Here is a 24,657-nt window from a genome sequence, read left to right on the forward strand (position 1 = left end):
AGTAGGGTATACACCATTAGAACGTCGAACGAACAAACTCAATTTGGGAACATTTGTTCAACTTCCTAATCGTTCCAAAATGAAACATTAAATAAATACGACAATCAAATGACATTTGGAAAAACATTTCTCTGATGGCATTATCGAATGTTCTGACAGGATTTTTCATAAGAACGTTCATGCATACCCTACCCAACACTGAACAACTTTAAAGGCAGGAGATGACGGTTGGCCTACAAGATCTGGTCGAAGAATCATCGTTCTATAGAATGCCTAAAATATGCATCCTTATTTCAGGTGAGCATCTGGGACACTTGACAGTGGATCAGTTTCCCCCCTCCAGATCTCAAGCAGTTAGGAGGTATCTACAGTGGTACATGCTGTCCAAAACATACAAGAGTTTCCTGATGTAATCAGAAGAAATCAGATCAAGAAGCAATCATTTCATGTATATAGGTACATTCCTTTAACTGCACTAGCTATCATTAATAAGTGTTAACTTACTTTTTACACATAGTGCAGAGCTTCTTTGGAGCTGGCTTCTGTGAAAAAGATGATAAGCAAGACGTGGAACAGAACAAGTGAGTGGATCCTTTGCGCTGATATGCAGTCTGCCCTTTCTGAAGTGGCTTCTTGCAGTTTGCACATGTCACCTTAACAGCTTTTGAAGGCTGCTGTGATGGTGGAGGCTGCTGTAAAACTTGTTTTGGAAGAGAAGCTACTGGTGACATGGTAGTCACACCTGACTGCTGATTTCGTGGAAATGAAGCCGACTGAGATAGCCAGGCATCTACAAAAGAAAACATTTAAAGTTAAACACAAAAATAAAATAAAAACAAAAAAACACATTTCGACCTTAAAACCGGGGTGGATATATTAAAAAGGATATCGGGAGCCAGCAGGATTTTTTTTAGGAGCACTCTTAATTGACAACAACTAGGGAGAACCTTTAAAATTTAGGCGACTAGCTGTAAATTTTAAAGTGGACCTTTACCACCTTTCATTAAAAAAAAAAAAAATCACATTAGCATCCAGCACTGCATGTGGATTTAAAATCATCTTAAATTCATTAGTTAAACAAACTTGTTTTTCCTTTACTTACAAATAGAGTTCATCTACTTCCTGGTCCAATTCTGGCACAAATGATGAAATGTGCCAAAGCATTGCATCCTAGGAAGGTTACATCAGCAGAGCATTGCTGGGAAATCTCATGAGATCTCAGAGAAAGGCATTTCCTCCCCTGGCATGATGTGCATGGTCACATGTTCTAGTCATATGTGCCAGAGATCCAGGAAGTAAAGGGAGATCTGGTAATCTGCCCGTAGCAAAAAATACAAAGCCTGCAATTATCTAGACGTATGCGTCTGTAGATTGTCATAACTAAAAATTTCTAAAGGCGTGTTTGGTATTTTAAAGAGAAGGGTAAAGTTCCTATTTAAGGAGCATTGGCAACCTGGCTCCTTTGATTTTAGAATTCCTAATTTATTCTACATAATAACTAGCTTTCAAAAGGTTAAAAACAGGATAAGCATCTCCAATGTGGCTTAATGAACCATTTGTGCAAAACTCATAGATTTTTTTTCCAAATACTACCCCTATACACCTACTAGTTCTCCTTAAACATACCTTAAAAGCAGCATCCCAGGACCCTTCTTTCCTGCTTTGATATTGGTGGTGCCCAATACAACAGAAGTCATTGCCGCTCTCTAAAGTACTGTAAGCCCAGGCCAACGTAGTGACACAAACGACTGGGTGGGTTTACAGCAAGTAAGTTGAATGACAGTGGCTGTTCCGTGTCCCAAGTATCCATGCTTGTAGGGGCATGGCTTATACCCAGAGGTCTGCCATGTACCCCAATAAACATTCACAAGAAAATGCATTTGAAATTACCAATTTCCTGAACTATCACTGACCAAATCAAACGGTGCAAACTAGTGGTTCAGTTTGGCAGTTAAAATTAAACACCGTACAGTATTCTACCAATGTCAGGGACATGCCAGTCTACATAAGACTCCAGATCACAGTGCTCTAAAACATAGGAAATGACAGCTCAGCTAAGCACCTTACATCGCTGTGCCTGTTAATTATATATGATCTGATTTACAGAACTGAAAACTGTATTAAAAACACTGAAAGAACAAAAACAAATCTCAACACAGCATAGTGGACAACTTTGCTCCTGACACTTTTATCCTTTATACACTTTTTATCCTGTAAAGTATATCCCAATCATCCTTAGTATGCTCATAACATAACCTGATATTACCAGCACTCAACACTACAGTATTGCAGCTTTTCTGTACATGTTGTGGTTTGCCAAAGCGATAGCCCAAAAGGTAACAAACTGGAGCAACAGGAAAAAATTACATTCTACTCCAATCCTGCCATTCGTTTAAGCGATTGGTAAATCACATAGCTTCATAGATTGAGCCAAGTGCAGTTACTACTGAAAGAAAACATTTTCTTACGTGGACCTATAATTGTTATATATTGCTTTAATTTGCAGTTTTGCTGGGATGGATAAAAGAGTGAAAGAACAGCTGAAGTATTTACTTATTTACTTTTCCTGGAGCAAATGCTTCCCCCGGCTTCTTCCAGTGCTGGCCACATCACCTAAATGTTCAGGCATTTAGTCACGTGTTCTCTAAGAGGATGAACAGAGTTCAGGCTGATCATGTTTGGTCACTGCTTTACCTAATTACTAGTCATTGTGAAGTGATAAAATGGCAGACATGCAGACTTCAGCATGCACATGGAAGTATGCAATAGCTACACAATTGGTCTATCTTAATTTTCTCCCTCAAAGCACTAAAACTAAATTTAAAAGGACATTACATGTATTACCAAAAGCAGTACATCTCTACAATACAAGTATATAATTACTCATGATTTGTCTCTTTAAAAATGCTGCAAGTACAGAAAATCCTTCATAATCTGCCATAAAGCCACTGTGCTCCTGATGTTCTGTTAAAGGCTGACAACACAGTAACTTTGCTGCAGTGAAATCCCAAGCAGTGTTGTCAGCCCTGCCAAGTTATTCAGTTGGAAGAAGGGTAAGGTGTTGTTATGCAGTCCACCAGAAGGGTTCAATTACCCGAAAGTGTACAGTTCAGGAAAGTCTAAGAAAAGTCAAACAATCTCATCGTACTAAGTACTTAATACACCTTTTCTGGGCTGCCCACTCAAACGTAGCTTTTTAAGTACCACTACTGGTCTACATAATTACGATGGCGTCAGTATATCTTTGCAATCACTAACATTATCCAATAAAAATCTTTTACATATGGCCGCCGAGATATCACTACAGCTGTAAATTTTGTATTCATAGCATGGCATGGAATCAGGAATCTAAAAACAAAAAAAAGTGAAAAATAAGATTTTGGAAAAGTACAGTACTGCACACTATATGAAAATGTGGTTTAATATTTAACACCAGGCCTTTTGTGCTTCAAATAATGGATTCTCCATAAAGCTCCGTGAATGGAAATTGCAGTGGCAAGGGTGTTAAGCACTGACGGTGCCCTTGATGGCAGTGAACATTACTGCCACAGAAGCAGCAAGCAATTTACAGCAGATACCATTCAGTTAAAAGTTAACAGTTGAGGGTGACACTAAACTTAGGAGTAAAAATGTACTCAAGTAACCCTATTAACATAAATGTATCTTATTTGTGTATCTCTCTGCTGTAGATCCTCAAATCATCTCTGAATTGGTGCTGACACTGTCCTTCCTTCTGGAGGGTGGCTACTTTTATTCCCCATGGTCCCTGTGTGTGTAGTAGTCACCACTCCAAGATCACTCTATGATAGACTACAATCTCAATACAAATTAGTAAACTAAACATGAGATTGTAGTCCTTCACAGGAGCGAGCTTGGAGGGGTGACTACTTTACAACACACACAGGGACCATGGGGAACAAAAGTAGCCACCCTCCAGAAGGAAGGACAGTGTCGGCACCAATTCAGAGATGATCTGAGGATCTACAGCTGAGTGCACACAAATGAGATACATGTTTGTTAATATTTAAGGTACTTGATGCATTTTTAAGATTTAACGCCTGAGTTTAGGGTCACTTTAACAAATATTTACATAAAAAGGCTTTTTATAGCAGCCGAAATTTGAGTTCTAACTTACCAGAAGTATGATGAGTTGTAGATTCACCATTTTGAAAAACATCACCACCAACATTTATTCGTCCTGGATTATAAGGTCCTGTTGTGGGCTTGTTCTGTGAGGTAAGTGGAGATGGATAGGTTTGGACATGGCCACCAAAATTAGGTCCTTGTAATCCATTCGGCACCTCACCCAGGCCAGGGTTCTGCAGAGAGGTCACATGAGTGATCATCAGATTCATATCTCTCCCCTCATTACTCTGAAGAGCACCATCACCTACAGTACCCAATCCGGCATCTAAAGTGGTGACATTTGCAATCTGTATTTCAGAGTCGGGCTCAGTAGTAATACCAGAATTTACAATCCCAGTATTTGGTTTGTTTCGCGGGAAAGTAGATGCCGATGCAAAATCTGCAATAGGCCTGTTGGAGTCCATAAGTCTGGGATTACTAAAACTGGAAGCATTTTTCTCTGGCACACGAATGGGCTCAGGTTCTTCCTCATCATCAATGATGATCGTCTCGCTGATAGTTCCCTTGCCAGAATCTGCATCTTTACTGGAAGTGTGTGATTTTAGTTCTGCCCTGTGATTTTCATTCAGAGATTGAGGAAATCCTGTACTTCTTGATGCAGGAGGTGGGGCAGACTGAGGAACCTGAACAGGTTCAATGAAAACGACATCATCGTCGTCATCAACTACAACAGTAGGTGTGCTCTGGAAGGTTTTTGAAGGTGATGGACCACCAAACGCATTGCCAACATTTTTCAGTCCTGTAGCCATGGCATTAGAAATCCAGAAGCGGTTTGTTAATCAACCCTATTTGAAGGGCAAAAGTACATCCCAGATAAATTAACCTGTCTTAAGGGAAAGGGGAAAAATATTAAATTATACTGTATATATTAAATGTTAAAAGCCAAGAGAGTTAAAATACAAATTAAGTTTATAATAAGGGTGCACCGATACCCATACTAGTATTGGTGCCGATACTGAGTATTTAGGTAAGTACTAGTCCAAATGCTCCGATACTTACCTCTGATATCGGAACTTCCGGTCAAAGGGAGATCTCCCGCTGACCGGCATTGCCGAGGGAGCATGGGGCCTAGCCAATCAGGAAGCCGGGAGGTGGATCACGACATTCCACAATGCTTCACTTGTTGGTAGGCAACCTGGCTTCCTAACCAATCAGGAAGCTGAGCGGCACGTCATGACTCACGTCCCGGCTTCCTGATAGGTCAGGAAGCCACGATACCTAGCAACAAGTTAAGCCGGCTTCCTAGCCAATCAGGAAGCCAGGGAGGCGGGTCAGGAAGACAGACCTTTTGCTTGAACACCGGCTTCACAGGCAATCAGAAAGCTGGCCAACATGTCATGATCCGCCGCCCGACTTCCTGATAAGAGGAGCACACAGCAATGGTACTTGGTATCGGCAAGTACCGGGGGGAAAAAAATATCGGTACTCATACTCGATACCAAAAAACTGGTATCTGTGCCTCCATAGTTTATACAAAGAACAACAGAAACACAGAGGATCCAACACTTAACTGTTGAACAGTCGCTAGCTTCTGCAGTGACAAGACCGACGCAGTCTGCGGCAACCTGTAATTTTATACTCCCCCATTTCCACCCCCCACCAGTGCAGCTTGCTTCCCTTATTTTAACATTTATCTGAGGATTACTCTGCCTATCTAGGAGGCAGAGCCAGCTGTACCCGCCCCCTCCCCCCGTCCGTTCCGCAAGTCAGCGCTGGCGGAGCAGGGAGGGGGGAATCCAGCCCCTCCCCTGTCACGGCAGAGAGCCATGACAGGATCGAGAGGTAAGCGAACGCCAGTATGTGTTCGCTCACCTCCCGATCTACTGAGCCCACCTGTGACAGTGTCATTGTCACAGGTCGGCTAGAACTATGAGGTGAGTGAAAAGCACTCACCTCATAGTTCTCCTTTAATGTTGAGGGCGGGAGGAAAAAAAAAAAAAGGACCATCCTGATCTTGTTATGTTGCTCTATACTGGCCTGTGGTAGCAGTTGGGTGGAGCCAGCATATCACAGTAATGCCCATTTACAGCTTTGCCTAAATGTGAACAGTAAAAGACAACAAATCAGATGTGTTTGCATTCCCAGGTCACACTGCAAATTATAAGACACGAGTCAGAGCTCCCCTTCTATAAAAGTAAACACAGCACACATCATCACTGAATACAGTAAAAAAAAAAAAAAAGCAAATAATTTCTACTCCCTGAGAAACGACACTAGTCACACACACGGAGAAAGAGAACAACTGGGAGTACATGTTAGCTGCAGTTTCTGAGTCGTAGGATTCAGGGTAAACGGGGGGCAAGCTCTGCAGTAACTGTCTCTCATGCAGATTAAACAGGCTCCATGGAAGTTATGTGCACCACAAAGGATCCAGTGACCAACACCCCATAAAGCCCAGGGGCATGTCTAAGGCAGTCAGTGGGTCTTGAGGAAGAATGGGTGCCTGCAAGACAGGAAGTGTGCCTACTGCAATGCCCTTCAAGCAAGGCATATATTGGTGAGGGGGGAATTAAATAATAAGTGCACTTTCAGATAAAGTGCACCATTTTTGCCACCCCCCAATGACCTAACAGAACCCAACCTTCCTGTCCGCACATGTTACATGTTGTCCTGCACAAGCTTACCGAGATCCACAGCACAGGCTCCTGTGCTTTACATCCCACGCTGTAGTCCTCTCTCAGCTGGAAGCGCCTGCATAGCAGGGCTCCATAGAACTTTATGGGGCTCATATGGGGCCTTGCATGTGACCTTAACTCTTCCCTGCTCTATTTCCTGCAGCCTCCCTCCCCTTTCGCTCCGGTGGTTCCTTGGCATCCTCATGTCTAATACACTATATTAGATGGGTCATTAAACCACCAGAGTGAAGAGGGAGGCTGCAGGGACCACTTTAGGAGCCAGGGGGGAACCAAGGTTCGGGTTAGTAAACCTTTGTTATTTTAGACCCTAGACGAAAGCAAGCACTTAAACCAGTGCAGGGGTAGCCCCACTGCAAGGGTTAGGTTTTTTTTATACCCAGAGTGCTACTTTAAGGCAGAGTTCATTTAAACCCAATCAAAATGGGTTTGCTGCCTTAGAGCAACGCACAATGTAACGCACGTCATTACGGATGATAAAAACCAGGCCTAAGACTTTCTCTGACATGTAAACTTTTTCCAAATCTGACACTTGGAAAGTAACAGAGGCAGTGGGTTATAATAATAGCCAGGCAACTAAGTTTTAGAGGGTCAGTATTTTCAGCCCCCATATTTCCCTCAGAAAGGGTTCATTAAATGGTCACACAAGCCAGTTCTTATTTGTATCTCCAGTTTTCTTGGACCAACCATAATCTAATGGAGGTTTTCCAAGGTTGAAATGGCTTATACTAATCTCTAAATTAGTATTTCATAGCAAGTTTATCACAAGAGGTACCCAGATCTTTTGTTTGTCTTTGGTTGTGTCTGGCAAGCAGCTATAAAAACTAGTGGATTATCCTAACAGCCAGTCATCTAGCATTGCCAGAAGCAGCCATGTCAGTGGAATGTCCCACCTTCTCTGCACACTAAGCTCTGGTGTAAACAAAGTACCAGAATTGTTGCCATTTAAATTGGAGGTGCCAGCACTGCAGTCCACAGGAACCTGAATTAGGACTGAGATTAAGTGCCTCATATAGCAAGAATATTGCCCCTCAGAGCAACAATGTGAACATAAAACACACAGGGGTAAGGATTGCTACAACTTAAGTAAAAAGAAATTGCCCCAAGCTTAGTTATTGGGAGACATGATAAGTCTTTGCCACTCCCAATGCCGACAGCTATGATTTGCTGAAAAAGAGGAGCCACACAATTCTCCTAATATTCTTTAACATGCAAGGCCCTGAATTAGTAAAGTAACTGTAGACACACCAGTTGCCTGAGAGCTCATGTCTAAGGACCTCCTGGCCAACTGCTCTCAGAAGGGGAAGGTTGAAAGTCTGAACAATGGTTACACTTTTCATTTAGATAAACCAGCAGTAGAAGATGTATGTTGATTACATAAGCACATTCCAGTAACCCAAGGCTTCATAAATCATGTCAGACCTCATTTGAGGTGTATGGCCAGCCTAGGTGTTGGCCAGAAGGACCATTTAAATAAAATAATTTATTAATTTAAGTGCTTGGTGGAGTTTCTTTTCTCAAGCACCCCTCTCCAAGGAGGGCCAGAGACTTCTGGTGGACTGGCAATACACTGTTAGAATACCGAGGATTCCTGTGAATTGTTCAAAATACTAAATGCGGGAGGAACTTCTGACACCAGCTGGCTCAATAAACTTCCACTGAAAAATTGAAGGAGCCGGTTGGAAAATTGTTGACCAAACAGCGACTGCAGTTAATCAGATGAAGTCCCTTTTTTGTATTCCGACAGCCACAAGCTTCAGTTGTAAGAACAGAATAGTTGGTAGGGAAGATTTCCCCATCATGCTGTTAAGTGTGGATGGGGAAATAGGGCGGTTTTCTCTCATTCAGCCTGCAAGCTGAACACCAAAAATGATATGTTTTAGATGAGCAAACATACAACAAGTAAGTGGATTAAAATGTACTGCATCCTTGAATATGTTTGCGGTAATAGTTTGTTAAAACAAACAAACAGCTCTAAACTGGCCATGCACAAGGCAAGTTGATGGAGCAATTGAACTTTCAATTAAAATTGTTGTCAAACATATGAAGCAACTTAAAAGGAGAACTATGGGGTCAGAGCTTTTCCCCATAGTTCTCCTAAAGGTAACGGTGGGACACAAACTAGCGTCATCCCGTCACCCAAAGCTCAGTATACCGCAAGCTACAGCTCGTGGTATACTGAGACGCCGCAGCCGGGACGGATCCCGACATTACTGTCCAGATCCACCCAGCTGTGGGATTGAGAGCTGGCTCTGCCTATCTAGAGGCAGAGCCAGCTGTGCCCGTCCCCTACCGTTGCGCCAGTCAGCACTAGAGGAGCGGGGAATCCCTGCAGGGAGCCGTGACAGTCACAGCTCTCTGCAGGGACAGGATCGAGAAGTGAGCAAGCGACGGTATGCGTTCGCTCACTTCCCGATCTATTGAGCCGACCTGTGACAGTTTCATTGTCAAAGGTCATAGTTCTCCTTCAAGACATAAAATGGTGGTTTTGATCGAGCACAAGGAAATGAGATTGCAACAAAATGCTTTGAAAATTACCATATTTTTCAGCTTTCAATGTGTTCATTTAAAAAACTATCAAAGCTATGAAGTTACTACCCAATTCCAACATCATAATCGTCTGAATTCTAGTGAGAGATCAAATTCTTGGGTGATAGACTGTTTAGCCCAACCAATAGCAGTCATCTCGGAGATTTCCAGTGGATGGAAAGTGGTTATAACGGAAAACCAAGTATATGGCCAGTTTAAAAGACTGGGGAAAGAGTGAGAAGGGGTTAAAACACCACATTTTTAATGCGATCTGTGTTCCTGCTGGGGAGATTCATCCTTTTATTTGCGCTCGTGACCGGTGTGCCACAAAGGCAGAAAGTGATGAGAAATCCAAAATCTTAGACCACTCACCAGAGCAAGAAGTAAGGGATAAGCCTCCAATTAGGACTCCTGTTCTTACGGCAACTCTCTAAGATAGGAAGTCTGTTCATGTTGAAGAGATTTGTTCTCATTTCTTGTTGGGCCCCAGTAAAGGAAATAAATGAAAATTTCCCAGGAGGGCTAGGCAGCAAAAGATAACCCGATAAGGGTTTTAAAGCGGACCTTCACCCCCTTTGACTAAAAATCACATCAGCATACAGCTCTGCATGCTGATATGAAATCATCTTCCATTCAATAACTAAACAAACATATTTTTATTTTACTTACAATTTCTTCTTTTCTCCTTCCTGGACCACTTTTGGCACAAATGCACTGCATCCCTGGAATGTTACATCAGCAGAGCATTGCTGGGAAATCTTATCTGTAATCTCATGAGATCTCAGGGAAACACATTTTCCTCCCCTGAGATGTGCATGGCCACATGTCCTAGTCACATGTGCCAGAGTTCCAGGAAGTAAAGGGATATCTACTAACCTGCCCTTAGTTAACATGGCCACTACCAGAAGACTGGGAAAGAAAAGAAAAATAAGATATGTAAAGAATACAAAGCCAGCAATTATCTAGATGTATGTGTTTGTAGATTGACATTACTAAACTTTTCTAAAGGTGCCTTTGTTGTCATTTTGAAGATATGGGTAACGGACCTCTTTAAGACTTTACTTAAAACGGTTTTGGCATTTTTACAGTTTTATGTAATTTGATACAGTTCTACATACTGATCTTAATAAAAAGTCATACAAGTTAGGACTAAACCCACTGGGTGGTTCCGTGGATATGCAGTTGGCTAAAGGATAGATATTGGAGTGTGGTATTAAATAAGGTTCATTCAGAAAAAGAACAATCCCTAGTGCATATGTAAAAGGGTTGCTACTCCTGGAGGGGTTTTTAACATGAACTTAATTCAGCATTGCTGGAGTTTGGTCGAAGCAAAAAAAATAAATACTTAGCTTGGTGTTCACCAGGCTTGGCCCCCAAAAATGTTCACATACAGTGCATATTGGCACAGGTAGTTAAATCACACTGCTAAGACTCCTGTAAATCGAAAACTGCCGGTGGGAACCGAGGACGAGTTTAAAGGAAATACTAGCTTGAAACTGAGCTCAAGTTTCCTCCGCTTAAGCAATGCACATGGGCTGCCTCACCAATGCAGGCATCTTCGGCTATGATTGCCAGCCCTGGATGACGCAACTCCCACACATGGGAGTCAACTCATTGCATGGGTGGCTCAGTGTACATTTTGAAGACTCTTGCAAACAGAAAGGTAAGCTGCAGGAGTGACATAGTAGGTCTCTAATGCCATGAAAAAACCCCAAAAAAACTTCGAGCTCACAATCTTATTTTTATTTTAAAGATAAAGTTGCTCATTAAGAAGGTTTGCTAACATGATGTAGTTGGAGAAGCGACTAAAGAATTCAAGTAAAGGGACAACAGTCCTATATGCATAGACGCATTTCTTGTACACACGGGGCTTGAATGAGACAAATTTGTTAAAACAAACTCAGAAAAATGCAAGCTATTCTGTGCTTTGCCCTGACACGTTTCTCCAGTTCCATATAGACTACATATCCCGTTCTCTGTGCTTTTCTTGTCTCTTCCTCTGTCTTCTTCTCTCACCCCCTTTTTTCTTCAAGCAAAATGAGTGAAATCACTGCATTTGCATGTAACTAAAGTAAACATGGACTTAAAGTATACATCAAGCTCTGTATTATGTCAGACTAAAAAAACCTTTTCTAGTTTTGGATTGAGTGGGTAAGGATTATACACTTTAATCAGGCCTCTAAGCCTGTTAGAAATGGTCATCCCCATGCTGCCACAAATATAAAGCTGCCCAAGGACACCAAATGATTAACAGATCTGGCCAACCACAACAGATAAGGAAAAATGTATATGTCCACAGGCATTCTGCAATCTCTGTAAATACCTTCAGCCATCAAAACTCCCGCGCCAAAGGTATCTGCTTAGTGGAAAAAAAAACATAGGCTCATACGAAAATGGATGCCCCTGCCACAAACTGTCCAATGAACCAGTGCCACTTCAGGACCATGGGCAACTTGAAAACTAGGACTGCAACAACTAATCGACTAAATCGATTATGAGAATAGTTGGCAACTATTCTGTTTATCGATTAGAGATCATTTTTTTTTCATACAACCAATCGATTAGTTGAAGAAATATCGGGCAACTAATCGATTATGAAAATAATCATTAGCTGCAGCCCTATTGAGAACAGAAAATGTGCCTTGTAGAGATAATAAAATTTGCAGATTACAGGGCTGTTTATATCCTTGCTTCACAACGAAGTCACCATTCCGGAAGGAGCAAACTGTCATGGAAGCGAGGCCGTCCGCACGTTGTGAAAAAACAGATGGACAGCAAACTCACATGGGTGGGTTGCCATAATAAGACGCCTTTTTTTTTCTGATCTAGCGCGCGTGCATGGGCAGAAAAGATCGGTCCATTCGGCTGTTTGACTCTATAGCCGACGATCGCTTGTATGTTGTGGCTGCTCTTCCACCCTCCCCCCCTCCTGCAGTGCCGCTGCCCCCCCTCCTTCACCCTCACCTTCAATCGCGGGATCCGCTACCCCATCTGCGGCCCGGGAGGGTGTCAGGAGGAAGATCAGCATCTTCCTCCTTGCCGATTTCCCTCCGTACTGTGAATGCGGAAGTGATGTATATTACATCACTTCCGCATTCACCTGTCAGTCCTCTGGCTGCTGTAGCCAGAGAGAAGAAGCTGATGAAGCAGATCTCTGCTTCATCAGCTGCTGTGGGGGTCCCTAGATGACATTAGGGGTCTTGGAGACCCCTAATGTCTCCATAAAGAGGACCTGTCAGTGTGCCTTTGCTATTATATAGGGGGATTGTTATCCCCATATGTGATAGCAATAACATTAAGTGTAAAAAAAAAAAGTCATATAAAAAAACCCCAAAATGTTTTAAGTCCCCTACCCCCACGTTTAAGCACATATAAACGTAAATACGTGTCCGATGCGCCAGCGCGCGAAAACAACCGGTGGACAATTTTGGGTATTGTAGTTTTGAGGTTTCTTGTGCGCACAATTTTAAGGCTTGACATGTTTGGTGTCTTTTTACCCCGACGTGCTTTACCGATTTGGTGCAGCGACGCATGGGGTTTCTCAGCTGCCAATGGGATGTGCGGGATCCCTTGTGTGTTTCTGTACCTTTAAGGAGGTGGGGCGTCCTCCTGACAGGCCTGCACCCAATTTGATATCTTCTGCCCCCATGTGCTCCAAGATGGAGACTCTCATAGTTTAGAGTTAGGACCGCACTATAAGAGGTGCCTTGGCGCGGCAGTGCGGCTTACACATCCTTTGCAGAAGACGTGTATCCAAACCTCTGTCATTGTCCTTAGTGGTGAGACAAGTTGTTTTACATGCTGGTCTGTGAGTGTGCCATGATGCCTTTCTACTGTTCAAAGCCCATTTCGTGTGCACCTTACTGTATAACTGGTAACAAATTGTTGAGTGCGTTTGTTTTGCTTTCCCGTCTCTTATATTTCACCAAAAAATTGGGTAATAATAGAAGTTCTTTAATTTAATATAGGGGAAAGTTGTTGTTTTTTTCTTTCAATTTTCGGTAATTTTTCCTTAACCTCCCTGGTTCTCTGATTATTCAATATTTTTTTTTCATTTTTTTTTGTTCTATTTTTTTCTTCGTTATTTTTACTTTTGAAATTCCCGCCGGTTCCACCCTCTTGAGACGCGGACGCTCGCAAGGGACGGAACACTAAAAACTGTAATCCCGACTGTGGCTCGGGGTTACTGCTTATGGTACTGAAAATTAACCCCGAGCCACACTCGGGATTACCGGCAAGGAGGTTAATACAGTAAAAAATAAAAAAACCCAGTGGTGACTAAATACCACCAAAAGAAAGCTCTATCTGTCCCCCAAAAAAATGATCTAAAATTAATTTCATTACAGTGTTGCATGACGGAATAAATGTCAAAGTACTGCAGCGCTGAACACTGAAAAATGGCCTGGACAGGAAGGGGGTTTAACACCGCAGACTTCAAGTGGTTAAAGAGGTCTCCTGTAGGACCCCCCCAGCCATTGAAAATCACCTTCCCCGCCACTTCACTGATGCGCAGTGCCCATTGTCAGAGTTGGGCCTGGAGACTAGCCACTAAGCTGCAGCATTGCACCCTGGCACATTGCACATAATACTCCATACCAGGAAGCATCTGCTATTTGCCAAAAGATCTGATAAAGTAGCAAGGGAGCATGATCAGGTGAGCAGCATGCACTTAAAAATGGCTTTGCAACATATTTTGATAAGAAATTGAATTTCTGGCGTCCTTCGGTTGTTGCTTGAACTATGGGCCTCTCTCATTCTCTTTGCTCTAACTACCCTTCCTCTACTTTATCTCATGATTGTGCTGCCTCATACCCTCCAGTCATACCCACTTCCTTCTCCCTAACCCCTTCTGACATATCCCTCCTCTTACTTGGACATGATTAAACTGTACTGCTGGTTTGTGTAGATATTGCAACCATGCTAATGTGATACTAGATTTGTTTTATCTTCTTTGTCCATTTTGAAAACCCAATAACAATGTATTGCATACTGTATTTTTCCGTGTATAAGACTATACTTTTTCATTAAAATATTTACCTAAAAATGGAGGGGCGTCTTATACACGGGGGGCCGAGAGGAGAACCGCAGTTTCAAAACTATCGATACCTCTGCAAACTAGCCTCACGAGTGAAACTTCCGATTGCAGAGACAAGCTAACAGGTTTCCTCCAATCATGAGCCTTATGTACCCGACGTCAGCTGATGCTGCAGAGAGCCTGTAGCCAGTGCCCAGATGTAACAGGAAGCGGTAATGTCGGAGCATTCTGAGCCCATAAAATGTCAGAAAACAAAATAAAAATCCCGGTGAATACCAGGAAGGGGCTATCTTACTCTGCAAAATTTAAACTGGATGTAATCAGTTATGCAAAAGAGCATGGAAAATATTGATTTCTGAATTTTGGGTAAGAAAAGTGGGGGGCGTCCTATACATGGGGGCGTCTTATAGACGGAAAAATACGGTAATTGCAAGTATTATCCAGCAGATAGATGTTAAATTGTTTTCAGTCATGAGTAAAGCAGCATAAATATATTTCCTCAAGCCCTAAGACTGTTCTAATGGTGTACCCCTGCTCCATGGTCTCCGCTTCATTTTTCTGTAGTCATGATGAGGAAAGGGCTTTTCTTATTTAGGTTGTTTAAAATGAAATGCATAAATGTGGAATCGAAGAAACGACTTTGTGCAGAATATTCCATGTGCACACCTAGTGGGATACCAGCTTCGTCTAAATTCAGGTAACAGCATCAGTGTCCTGGTATCTCCCAACAGGAAATAGCAGTTCTTGATGACTACTCCAATATGAAGTTAGAAGATCCGAACAGCAGGTGAAGCCTTGATGGATTACTTCCCTTCTGTAGTACAGTAATGTTATCACATGGTGAGATATGTATATCAGGGCTGGACAAATCCAAGGAGACGGGTAGCCAATGCTCCTGAAAATTTACATTTACATCAATTTACGTCTAACTTTTGAGGCTCTCGAGTTGTTATCAATGAATGAGGCTTCTGGATTGGACAGACTGGCTCCTGAATTCCTCCACTATGTATTTGGTGGCACGTATAGCATGAAGATTGGGCTGTTTGATGAAGGCAATCGATCAGCATTGAAGTTGCTAGCCTCTAAACACATGAACAGACTGTCTCCCATCATCTGAGTGAGCAGCATACGGAGGTCAGGCAGCTGGCAACCAGAAATTTTCCTTAAAAACTCCAGCTGCTTCTGTTAGGAAACATCCAAAACATTTAACTGCTGACCTCCACAGACAATGCTGGTTACCTGGCCCTCATACTAATCCAGCGGCTTCATTACTTTCTGATCTGAAGACATGGACGTATGGTGATAGGCAATTTGAACTTCCTTTGCTGCATGATTGTTGGAAGTTCACTAAAAGTAGCCAAAGTTATGAAGGTCAGCAGTGGAAGCCGCCATATTTCGGTCTTTAAAATTTACAGTGATATATACAAAAATATGCACTCACTGAAAATTCCATTTGTTCGGGTTTCATCTCTTTAAGCATGCAAACTCCTCACAAGTCATGAGTTTTTGCAGGACACAGTGTGCAGTCTTTGAATAAATAAAACACAATGGTTTAGGTCACAATAATGATGCAGTAGCCAGAGAAACCAGCAAGTGCTGCGGGGGACACAGGAGATCAATACTCCTATGTCTATAGGGTGATATTTAGCATCAGAGGGGGCGGCAGAGGCAAGTATACACTTTTTGCTTTACAGGTACACCTTGTATGGCCACCTATAGTTTTGTTGACAGGGTGGCTTTAAAAACAAATGGCACAACGTTAGAGTGTAACTGGCTTTATTCCTTGCAAATGATCTTCCAATTACTTTGTTCATTTGGGTTGGACAACATTACATAAAGCGAACACAAAATATAGACGTTCAAGGCACAAAAGAACCATGTGTGAGGAAAAGTGAAAAGTATGTAAAAGACTCCTACTGGCAAAAGGGCCCCATTTTCTTTTCATTACTGAGACTGAGGCCTCTGAAAAGGAGAAGATTTTACCATAGAATGACTAAAAACTGTCCTTAGTTGTGGTCCCAACAAAATAGAAGCAGTTGCAAGTCTGTTTAGAGTACTAAGAATTCCAACGCAATGGTGGATACGGATGAAGAACGGTGTCTGGAAACCCATTTAAAATATATTTTGTTTTTACTTTAAAGGAGAATTATGGGGCGAGTGAAATACACATACGGATCCTGGGCACCCCCATACGGATGAAGGTCTGTGTTTGGAAACCCATTTAAAATATATTTTGTTTTTACTTTGAGAATTATGGGGAGAGTGAAATACTCATCCCCATATTGAGAGCCGACATGTCACACTGAAGCTGTCACAGGTTGGCTCTATTAATCGGGAACTGAGTGATCAGCGAATTCTCGATCTTCTGCTTGCAGAGAGCGGCTGTCAGGGCTCATTCACACCACATCACCTCCAGACCAGACTGTTTCCAGACCCAAAATGCATCCCAATGTATCCCTATGCTATTTCTGGCCTCTTTTCCCACCAGCGGAGTCTGTTCCAGACCAGACAAATACTGCTTGTCCTATTTTGTCTGGTCTGGAATGCACTGGAACACATCTGTAGGACCATTTTAAACTTTCAAAAAATGTTTTACATTTCCAATTGCGGCAAAAACGCAATGCACTATGTTCCAGATCTGGTCCAGAAAATGGTGTGAACCCTGCCTCAGTCACTGCAGGGATTTCCCCCTCCCCTCTTTGTTCTTCCAGCATTGACTGGAGGGACAGACAGGGAGGGGGCGGGCACAGCTGGCTCTGGCTCTAGAGAGGCAGAGACAGCTGTCAATCAGGCAGTGGGATGGATCCCGACAATATGGTCAGGATCATTCCTGACTGCAGTGTAGCTCTGCACTGTCAGCATATAGCAGGCAATACCTGTTATATGCCGAGTTCTGGGTCACAAGAGGACATAGAAAATGTTCTCCTGTGACCCTAAAGAGAACTATGGCCTCTTTAAGTGATATAAAAGTCAAAAGGTTTTTAAGCTGTATCAAATGCTGATGAAATCACTTACAATGGAGGCTGCTCCATGATGTTTAAAAGTTTTAGTTTCCAGGCGCATGCGCGAGGCTGACCAAGATGGACGCTTACTGATCAGCTCCGCGCCGGAACGGGAGAGGCAACGACCTATTTAGCCTATAGCAGCCTTTTATCGGGACATTGACAGCTACCTACGGAACCGGGCTCCCCCCGCCGACAGACTAATACCACCATGTCCTGCACTAGAAGTCAGGGTGGTAAGCGGAGTCAGCCAACGCTCCACGAGGCTTTGGGCCGAGCGGCCCACAAGATGGCGCCGGCGCTGTCACAGAAAAGTGAAGATTCCCTTTCCTCTAGTGAACCTCCCGATCCCCTGGAGGACAGCCCGCAGACCAACCAAGCGGACCCGGAGATCACTCCTTCCCTGCTGGCCCAATTTGAAACCACCTTGCATAAGGCTCTGGATAAGGTATCTAAACAGATTACCTCTCAGCTTATAAAAGAGATTAGGGATGTGGGCAGACGCACTACCACGCTTGAATCCCGCTGCAATGACATTACCACCATAGTGGAAGGGCATGAGGATGACCTGGAACGGCTACGTAATCTCAACTTATCGCTCCTAGCACAGCTCTGAAAACCGGGACCACAGACTGAACCTGCGTATAAGAGGAGTCCCGGAGTCGGTTCTGGACCTGCAATCAACGATCACCGCGTTGTTCCAGGAATTGGCCCCTGAAATCCCCATGGAGAGGTTGGAGTTCGATAGGATCCACAGGGCACTCTCAAGGCGCACGCCAGAGGGCCCTCCCCGGGATATTATTGTTCGTCTTCACTTCTACCGCACTAAGAAACGAATACTCCAAGCAGCCAGAGAGGCCGGGATATTACAATTCCAGGGGTTTCCGGTACCAGATCTTCTCTGACCTTTCACCAGCTACAATAGCTCGTCTGCGAGAGTTCCGACCCTTGCTCCAAGCCAAGAAGATCAGGTACCGTTGGGGCTTCCCCTTTAAACTGCAATTTAAACTTCTATGATGGCAGAACCTATACCTGCAACACTGTGGATGAAATGCGGGAATGCATGGACTCCTTGCACCTACTGGGACGTACGGATGCGGTGGACTGTCCCCCCACATCGACAACGCTCCGGACATGCTATGTCACAAAAATAAAAGAATTTATAAAAAAAAAAAAGTTTTAGTTTCCTGTATAATCAGCTGGTCCCCTGAGCACTGGTCCCGATATCCTGTTTTAGGGTGACTCCTTTCTCTTAACCCCTTCGTGACTGACGACGTACAGTGTCGACAGCATCTGGGCTGTTTAACCCCTTCGTGACTGACGACGTACAGTGTACGTCGCCAGCATCGGGGCTGTTTAAACAAGAAGCCGATCGATTAATCGGCTTCTGATTGGTTGGCGCAATAAAATGTATTTTTTATCCGATTAATCGAACTTAATAATCGGCTAACTAATCGATTTTGAAAATAATCGTTAGCTGCAGCTCTATATACAGCACACACCTCCACTACACTCCAGCAACAGAATTACAATTCTCCCCTGCTAACATGAATAGGTTAAATCATGATCCATAGTGCATAACGTGTAGTTGTACTATGGATCATTTAAAGTCACCTGTCCATTTAAGAAAAAGTATCGGTAATTGGTATCGGCAAGTACATGACGGGGAAGTACTTGGTCTTGAAATAGTGGTATCGGGACATCCCTACTAGGAAGCAAAGTTCTGCTCCTCTATCAAGATGGCTGCCTTCACACAGAATGCAAAACAAGGCAGTAAGAGCAACAATCAGCTGCCCATAGGAAATAATGGTGACCAGTCCTTTACCCTCTGACAGCTTTTTTTGGGCCCAGTTTCCACAGTTCAGGTGCTCCAAGTGGATTTTGGAAGGACAGTACCTAAGTATATCTAAAGCCCATTAGGGAGATTTGCCTCCACTTCCTGCCCTGCATACATAAGCAAACAAATCTCTCCTAATTTGAAAAATCCTCTCAGATAGTTGTCACTGGAACAAGGATCCCCATGTGAAGATTACCCTCACTGTCAGTCCCGGCAACTATGATCACCAAAAGAGAGGGCGAATCTCTCCAGCAGAGGCTGACAGCAATAAATACATGACAGGGGGTTTTAATGCATCTCCCCCCCATAAAAAAACACAACACTTTGTGAAGTAACAATGCAATGCGTTAATGCGTGTTTTTGCAATGTTGTGTTGGAAAAAAAAGTAGCACATGCTCTACTTTTTTCAGCACAGCTGACAGCAATGCATCAGTGTGACCTGTCCCATTCATTTTTCATTGTCCTTGTGTTACCAGCCATTAGAAATCGGATTGTAATGCAACACAATGGATCTGGTGTGAATGGGCCCTGAGCCACAACCATTTGCATGTGGAAGCTATAATGAGTTTGACATCGCGCTATACTAACATTCTGAAACGCTAATCAGACTTCATTATGCTGCATCCACTATTCACACAACCTGTGCTTCCATGGTAACTAAGAACAGTATGTACACACACCACCATCAGGAGAGGACCCGAAACAAAACTTCCACTGGAAGAACCGAGGACTAACCCTCCCTACCCTGTCCATGTGCTTATCACTAAAGTATATACAAAGTCAAAACTTGTTTTTTTAGTGACCTGACCGGGATTCGAACCAGAGACCCCCAGAGCGCTAACCACAAGGTCGCTGTGCTGGAAATGGTTAAACCCCCCCCATCTGCATCCCACTGGGGAGATTTGCCTTCACTTCCTGCACTGTGGACACACAGGAAGTCAGAGTACATCTCTCCAAAGTGAGGTAAACCCCCTCTGATGTTTGTCACTATAACAAATATCCCCATTAGTAGGTTTCCTCTGATCCTGTTCTGGAGACCATTCAAAATTCTGGGCTTTCCCTCACTTTCAGTGCCGACACAGTAAATCTCCCTGAGGTGCACAGACAGCAGTAAAAACCACTCTAAATCAGCCAGATTCTTCCTTTACTATATACCTGTTTGGTTGGAGTGAGGACACACTCCTGCCAGCGAGCGCCTGGCTGTCTTTCCCTTGCTAAAGCTGTGGAGGAGGGGTGCTTTAGTCCTATACCTTGATCCTGGCAAATATATATTGCTCAATAGCCACAAAAGATATAAACCCACTTGGAGTGCACTAAATGCCTTTGCAAACCCAGACATTACCTTGTAAAATTAACAGCAACATAATCACCGAGCTGTGCAGAGAGCAGAGCTGGGTAAGAATCCCTGCAGGGCCCACCCACTACAGGCTGCCTATAAAAAACAGGAGGGGGGTGGAGACAAGACCAGTTACCGTGCACAGGGAGAGAGCGCAGCAGTGACGGGTCTCTATTACAGGAAGCTCCAGCACAGAGGTAAAGTTTCACACCAGTTTACTGCACAGATCTGGAATACACAAAGCACACACACGCCTCTTGTATTTAGACAAGATTTACTTAGCCCGGAGTCCAGCTTTAAAACAAGCTTTATCCAACTTTACAACATTGCTTTCACTACATAACAGTATTCAGTGCAATCAGACCAATCCAAGTGACTCTTCAATGGAGATCATGTCTCATATTTCTCCTTTTTCAAGCCTTGTATAAGTGCTGCAGATCAGCAGATGACAGTGGTGGGTTCAAGGGGGTTGGCCAGAAGTGCAGCAGTGCAAGCAAGCACAAAACACACAAAGAAAATTCAAAGTCCTTGTGGGTAAACATGTTCAGTAATGCACAAATTCTACATAAATGAGCTATAAAAACATCTTCCACCTAAAGTAAAACAAAAACAAGGAAGTCTGAAATTCTAAACAAATGCTTTATATCTACCAACTTCACAAAGCTGAAGTGTAGGGAAGGTCTGCACTACTTCAGGTGGAGCTCCATCGCGCTAGTATAAAGCGCAGAAACTCAAAGCCAAAATTATAATTGCAAGGATGTCAAACCTTAATGGGCAAGGGGGGCGGTTACAAGGCTCCCTCTAACTACACAGCGGATCCTCTTCTTCAGTTGTGTTATGTCAGACCAGTTTGTTACAAGTAATCCTTTCCCTGACCTTACATGATAGATTAGCAAAAACAAAGTGTGTGTGGTGTGGTGTTATATATATATATATATATTATACATACACATCACAAACAGGCAGTGTACCAGTACAGCACAGTGAAAAGGCCTGCTTTGGAGGCACAATGCTGCATTGAGGTTTGTATTCTACCACTTGCACTGCATTGTAAGTGCATGCAAAAAAAAATAAAAGCATGAAAAATGAGGGTATCCCAGTGGCTGGAGTGAGTACTTCATGAAGCATTCCTCTCACTGCCCCCTCCCACAACCAGCCTCACTACCACAGTGTTCCAATCCCCACACTCACCTACATACAATACAAGGATTTCCCTCTCCTCGCACAATAAAAACACACATGTATGTGACTGTGGGAAAGGAGAAGGCCCAGTAAAAGGAGTGCACTCACTGAGCCAGCAAAGACACTGGTACTGCTCATCAGATAGATCTGTATGTGTGTGTGTCTGCCCCTTTACTGATCACTCTTGTGTCTGATGCATTGGAACTAGAGCAGAAGTGGAGCCACTGCAACTGATTTGTTTTGCATTTCCCCAAGAATGAAGAGATAAAACCTGATTGGTTGCTCTTGGCAACAGATCCATCCTGTGCTCCATCTTCTTTGCTACAATTAAATGCAGGAGCAGATCTTCCTTGGGTAAGAACGGAGAAGTCATACACAAAGGACAGGCATGGACATTGTGTGTGTATATATATATATATACACACACACGTGATCCTTACTGGGATGTGACATTGCTCCTGGGATGCCTGCATCCTTGCAGCCAGCAAAGAATGATGGGACTTGTAGTGCCCCAGCAGCAGCAGCTGCTCCTACGGTATACACAGAGAGTGGTCATGTGGACGATGAGGATGCAGGGCACATTGATCCCAGGGGAAGCAGGCAGTGCAGCTGCCCTCATACACCACATCCAGTGTGTACAGCTCAGGAGCCGTCCCACGGAATACCCCCGGGCCGTGGAGACAAGGGCCCCGCTAGAGGGAGCCCGGTCTCTCCCCTTCTTTGTGTATGGAGGGCGTCAGGCCCGATGGCAGCGGTGAGAGGAGGAGGGCCTGTACTGCCCTCCGGGTGTTTAGCTATCCCGGCGCTGCTACTCTCACAACGCACGTTCGGTGGCGCTGCCTCCCGTCCGCCATTAGCGCGCTAGCTGAACAATACAGCCGCGGCCGGGAAAGGGGGGGGGGGATGAGGAAGCCGGCGGACGTATACCTCGCACACCCTGAGGTGACCCCCACGGGCAGCCCGGCATATCACAGCGGGGAGGGCAGATTGTCGGTCCTGTATACCAGCAACGCTGCTCTGGACGTTACATAGCGGCGCTGCCCAAAGGCGGCGGGAACACCAACAGCTGACACAAAAGGGGGGCAAATAACAGGCACATCCGCCAGGGGGCGTATCAGAGCGCCCTCTCACGTGAAGGCATTGGTGGCACCGCCACGAGAATCGTGGGGTCCGTCCTTTAGCCCTCTGTGGAATAACCGACACTCCAGTCACTTACCGGCAGCTGCTGGAGGTAAAGAGGATAGGCCGCGAACCCCCGCACAGCAATCCTTCCCCCGTAGCCGAACTCTCCCGTCCAGTCCCGGAGCATAAGGGGCGGAGCCAAAGCCGCAAGCTGGGGAAGGCGCGGCCACGGCTAGCACAGGTCCCGCCCACTGAAATGCCACGATTGGCTGTCCGTCTTGAGTGCAGGAGCCAAGGAGAGAAACGTGATTGGCTACGATGCTAGTCCGTCACGCGCTTGTCTTCCCTCCTCCCCTAGCTTGCGAGGGGAGAAGGGCGGTGCTCCTGGCAGACCTGACGGAGACGAGTCACCGCCCATGCGTTGCAGTCAGTAGGGGAAGGGAGGGGGGGAAAATCGGACGATTTAGCCTGGCGCTGTAGAAGCGAAGTGCCTGTTCACACCCCACACGCACGGCAGTGTGCAGGAGGAGGAGGGGCCAGGCGTAGAGGGGCGTGGTCGAGAACTATGCCGCAAGCTGCGATATGTGCGTGCAAAGAGCCTGCTCCGTCTCACCATAGATCCCTGTACACCCTTTCGGTGCCGGCTGAGCAACCCCCGTGCAGCCGTCCTCCGCTGTGCTGCGCAATTAATCACCATGCCGTCATCAAAGCCTGATGAGCTTATGTGGATCTTGTGATTACATTGCTATACACACACTTAATACATATCGCTGCCTTACCGCACATTCGTCACGGCCGATCGGCTCAATAAACGTGCACACGGCCAGCTGTCGAGTTCCCTGAAACGACGTGATGTATGTGCGCTGCAAAGCGGCCGCAATGGCACATACAGCGAATCCTTCGGGCGCCGGGGCGCGCTTACTCTCCCCCTGGCGGCCACGCTTCACCTCACACCCGCTGCCGCGGTGGCTAATGTGGCACATTGCCTTAGGCGCTGTCCTGGCCATGGCCGACGTGCTGCCCCCTAGCTGTGTCGAAGAGCAACAGCCCCGCCTCGCACATGCTGGGACTTGTTGTCCCTCAGCAATGAAAAGAACCGCGGATTGCCGAGGTCAGGCGCTGCCGGCTCCCTGCCACGTTACGTCATCGTGTCGGTGAGACGCCGGCCGCCATTTTGTCACCAAGGGCTGACAATCTGTGGTACGGCTTGCTGGCCAGGTGCCATTTATGTGTCATCGTGCGACTGACCTACAAATTATAGAGAGGTAATGCCCCTCCTCGGTTCTTGGAGGCGGCTCCGGGCGCTCACGACTTGTTAAGTGTCTGGAGTCGCGGTAACGAGGTGGCTTCAGCTCTCCTCAGGGAGACAAAATGGCGGATGCGCGGGCAACTGGCGCCACAGCGCTGAGGGCTTCTTTTTTCTCATGGTTGGGGGTGGGATTACGGCCAGGGCAGCACTTATAAATGGCCGACGGCTGCTGTGTATTCTCCCTTACAGCAAGCAGTCTACTAATTCACTGGAGATGGCAGAGCACAGGTCATTAAAGTGCATGTATAGCCCGAACCTTTTATATAGCATTGGGAGGGGTGACAACCTCTGTCAGGTATTTACTGCTATGTGTGTCCCTGAAGGGAGCCATTATAAGTCACGGTGGCTTCAGTTACAATGGCTCCCAGCAGGGACACACATAGCACTAAATATCTGGCAGAGATTCAGGCTGTTCATGCTCATTAACCACTTGCTGACCGCAGTGTTTAACCCCCTTCCTGACCAGGCCATTTTTCAGTATGTATTCAGTACTGAAATGAATTTTATACAATTTTTGGGGGACAGA

At 44.8% G+C, this 24,657-nt stretch overlaps 1 protein-coding gene across 1 annotated transcript in view; it reads right to left on the reverse strand.

Annotated features, from left to right (window-relative positions):
* The window catches only part of ZMYM2 (zinc finger MYM-type containing 2), a 73,486-nt gene extending 50,428 nt beyond the window's left edge, over nucleotides 1-23,058 (reverse strand). Inside the window, exons 1-3 of the mRNA XM_018554670.1 lie at nucleotides 22,917-23,058; nucleotides 4,136-4,973; nucleotides 505-790 (exon numbers count right to left, since the gene is read on the reverse strand). Coding sequence (XP_018410172.1) covers nucleotides 505-790; nucleotides 4,136-4,895 — 1,046 coding nt within the window. The 5' untranslated portion in view covers nucleotides 4,896-4,973; nucleotides 22,917-23,058. The remainder of the gene's footprint in view (nucleotides 1-504; nucleotides 791-4,135; nucleotides 4,974-22,916) is intronic.
* Between the last annotated feature and the right edge of the window lie 1,599 nt (nucleotides 23,059-24,657).

Source organism: Nanorana parkeri, unplaced genomic scaffold, assembly GCF_000935625.1.
Source record: "Nanorana parkeri isolate BGI_ZX_2015 unplaced genomic scaffold, ASM93562v1 scaffold169, whole genome shotgun sequence".
In the NCBI taxonomy this organism is placed as follows: domain Eukaryota; kingdom Metazoa; phylum Chordata; class Amphibia; order Anura; family Dicroglossidae; genus Nanorana; species Nanorana parkeri.